This window comes from Marmota marmota, unplaced genomic scaffold (genome assembly GCF_001458135.2).
Source record: "Marmota marmota marmota unplaced genomic scaffold, marMar, whole genome shotgun sequence".
In the NCBI taxonomy this organism is placed as follows: Eukaryota; Metazoa; Chordata; class Mammalia; order Rodentia; family Sciuridae; genus Marmota; species Marmota marmota.
Window position 1 is genome coordinate 1 of NW_026003562.1, and position 2,165 is coordinate 2,165.

Below are 2,165 nucleotides of genomic sequence, written 5' to 3' on the forward strand. Positions count from 1 at the left end.
GTAGGGCCCAGCGGGCGGGTGGGGGAGCGCGAGCTGGGCAGGGATGTGGTGGTGGAGGTGCGCCACGGCCGGATCTTCCGCAAGGGGGGGCACCTCGTACGGGGAGATGTCCGGGGGACTTCCCTGCTCCAGTGCTCCCAGGGAGCCGGGGAACTGGGAGGGCGGCGGCGGTGGGGGTTGACGGCTCATGTACAGGCATGCTGGGGGACTGGGGCTGAACTCCGGCACTGGGCCCCTTTGGAAAGCGCAAGGGTCCTTGTAAAGGTGCGTGGCTGCGTAGTACTGCTCCTCGCCGTTCATGGTGGTAGCTGGTGCTTGGGGACCAGGAGCCTCGAGAAGGCAGCTGCAGCCCGGGACTTGACACTGTGCGGCGCTCCCACTCCTGGCGCTACCCCTGCTCGCTTTGACAGCTCTCCACTGTTCTCAGAGGGAACCTGCAGTCCGCAGCGACAGGCGGGCCCATAGGCAGCGCCATAGGCTCTGTCGTGCCCCACGTGGCTCAACCTGGGGCCATTATTGGCCTGGCTGACTGCCTTAAGAAGCGAGACCTAGGCACGCGCGAACACCTGCGTTTATTTCAATTTTCTCTCTTAGCTGAGTTTGCTGCATATGCCTGGATGCCTCTCCAGAGTAGGGTGTATGAAATTGTTAGACCTTCTGTTTATTTATGGAATCTTTTCCATCGTGCTTTAAACGTTTATATTTTCCTTGTATTTTCTATAATTATTAGTTAATTAATATAATTCCTAAATAGGCGTGTTGGAATTGTAATATTTTAAGAAAGTTGGAGAATACAGTCGAAAAATTTGCAGACCCCAACTCTAGGTAGAAAGCAGTTGTTTCTATTTTGATTTAACCCAGGGCTCCTAGCTCCCGTTTTGAAGAAATCAGGAATGGATTTTTTTTTTTTTTAAATTGAAGGGTATCAGTAATTTTGATTTTAGGAATTGGGATCCATTTGGCCACTTTCTATTGTGGTGAGAGAGAGGGAAGCAGGGTCCCTCTGTGGTTGAGAGGCCAGGCAGAGGTTGGCACAAGGATCTCAGATCCTTGACAACTCTCCATTCCAGGATCTCCGGACCCGGGCCAAAGAATGCACACCCCCCTCACCTTCTGATTGAAATAAGGCTGGCTGGCAGAGGCCTCGGGTGTTTACAAAGGAAATAAAAACTGCATTTGCGTGACAACATCTGTGAGTAGCTTCGACTTACTCGGTAACTTCTGGGCACTATGAGGTCCTGACTTAAACCAGTCACGTTTTCACACCCACTGGCGGGGATCGACTACCTTTCAGCATTCCCTCGGCCAGAGCAAGACCAAGGATACTGACTCGCTGCGCTGTGTGGTGGAGCCAATCTCTGACCCCGTCCTCCCGAAACGCCTACCTTCCTTCAACCGCCAGGGAGAGTTTTGGGAAAACTGTACATCTGTGCAGAAAAACCTCTGCAAATGATGGTGTGAATCACAAGCAACCAAGCAAGAGAAAAATCATAGGAGACCAGACTCTCCTAACTAGATCTTTGCGAGTAGGTTTAATATATTTTATCCCACTGGAAATATTTGCGTTTTAAATGCGCAGGGATGAAAGCATTGTTCTGAATACTCTTCATTTTCATTAAAAGACAAAAAAGCCAGTTGGGAATTTGGATTTCTCTTCAGATTCTTTCTCTCGTGGGGTACCGGTGCTGTCTTGCCGTTTGCTTTACTAAGAGTGCGGGCCACTGAGTAGCCGCTGAGTCCACTGAGTAGCCTGGGAACGTGTGCGGCTCCCAGGTTTGTTGATGCCGGGGTTCTCAAGGGCAGGCCAAAGGAAGCCTGGAGGGCGAGCGTAGTTAAGTCGATTTCTTCAGGGAAAAGGGCCACCTGTGGCCACAGGAGACCAGGGAGTGAAAGGTGGTCGACCTGTGCACCTAATCTCTACGCGCCTAAGTCAATGAGTCCATTGTTCGCAGTGGCCGCGGAGGAACTGACGCTATCATTCGGCCCCGAGTGACCACATCGATCAGTAGGACAGGGCGGGACAGGGGTTGCCCAGCCGCTGCGTGTTGACCCTTGGAGATAATCTGCCGAGTTGACTTGGCTACGCGGTTATGAGCGGACCGGGAGCTTTGCTCGGGACAAAGATCGGCCACCTTTCCCCTCCCCCTGGTTAACCCCCCACCCAC

General features: G+C 52.6%; 1 protein-coding gene across 1 annotated transcript; it reads right to left on the reverse strand.

Annotated features, from left to right (window-relative positions):
- Positions 1 to 5: 5 nt before the first annotated feature.
- LOC107135232 (pancreas/duodenum homeobox protein 1-like) lies at positions 6 to 421 on the reverse strand (the record flags this gene model as incomplete). Its single annotated transcript, XM_015477141.2, has 1 exon — positions 6 to 421. A coding segment is annotated over exon 1 (295 nt), but the record flags the coding sequence as incomplete, so codon positions are not given.
- Positions 422 to 2,165: the final 1,744 nt, after the last annotated feature.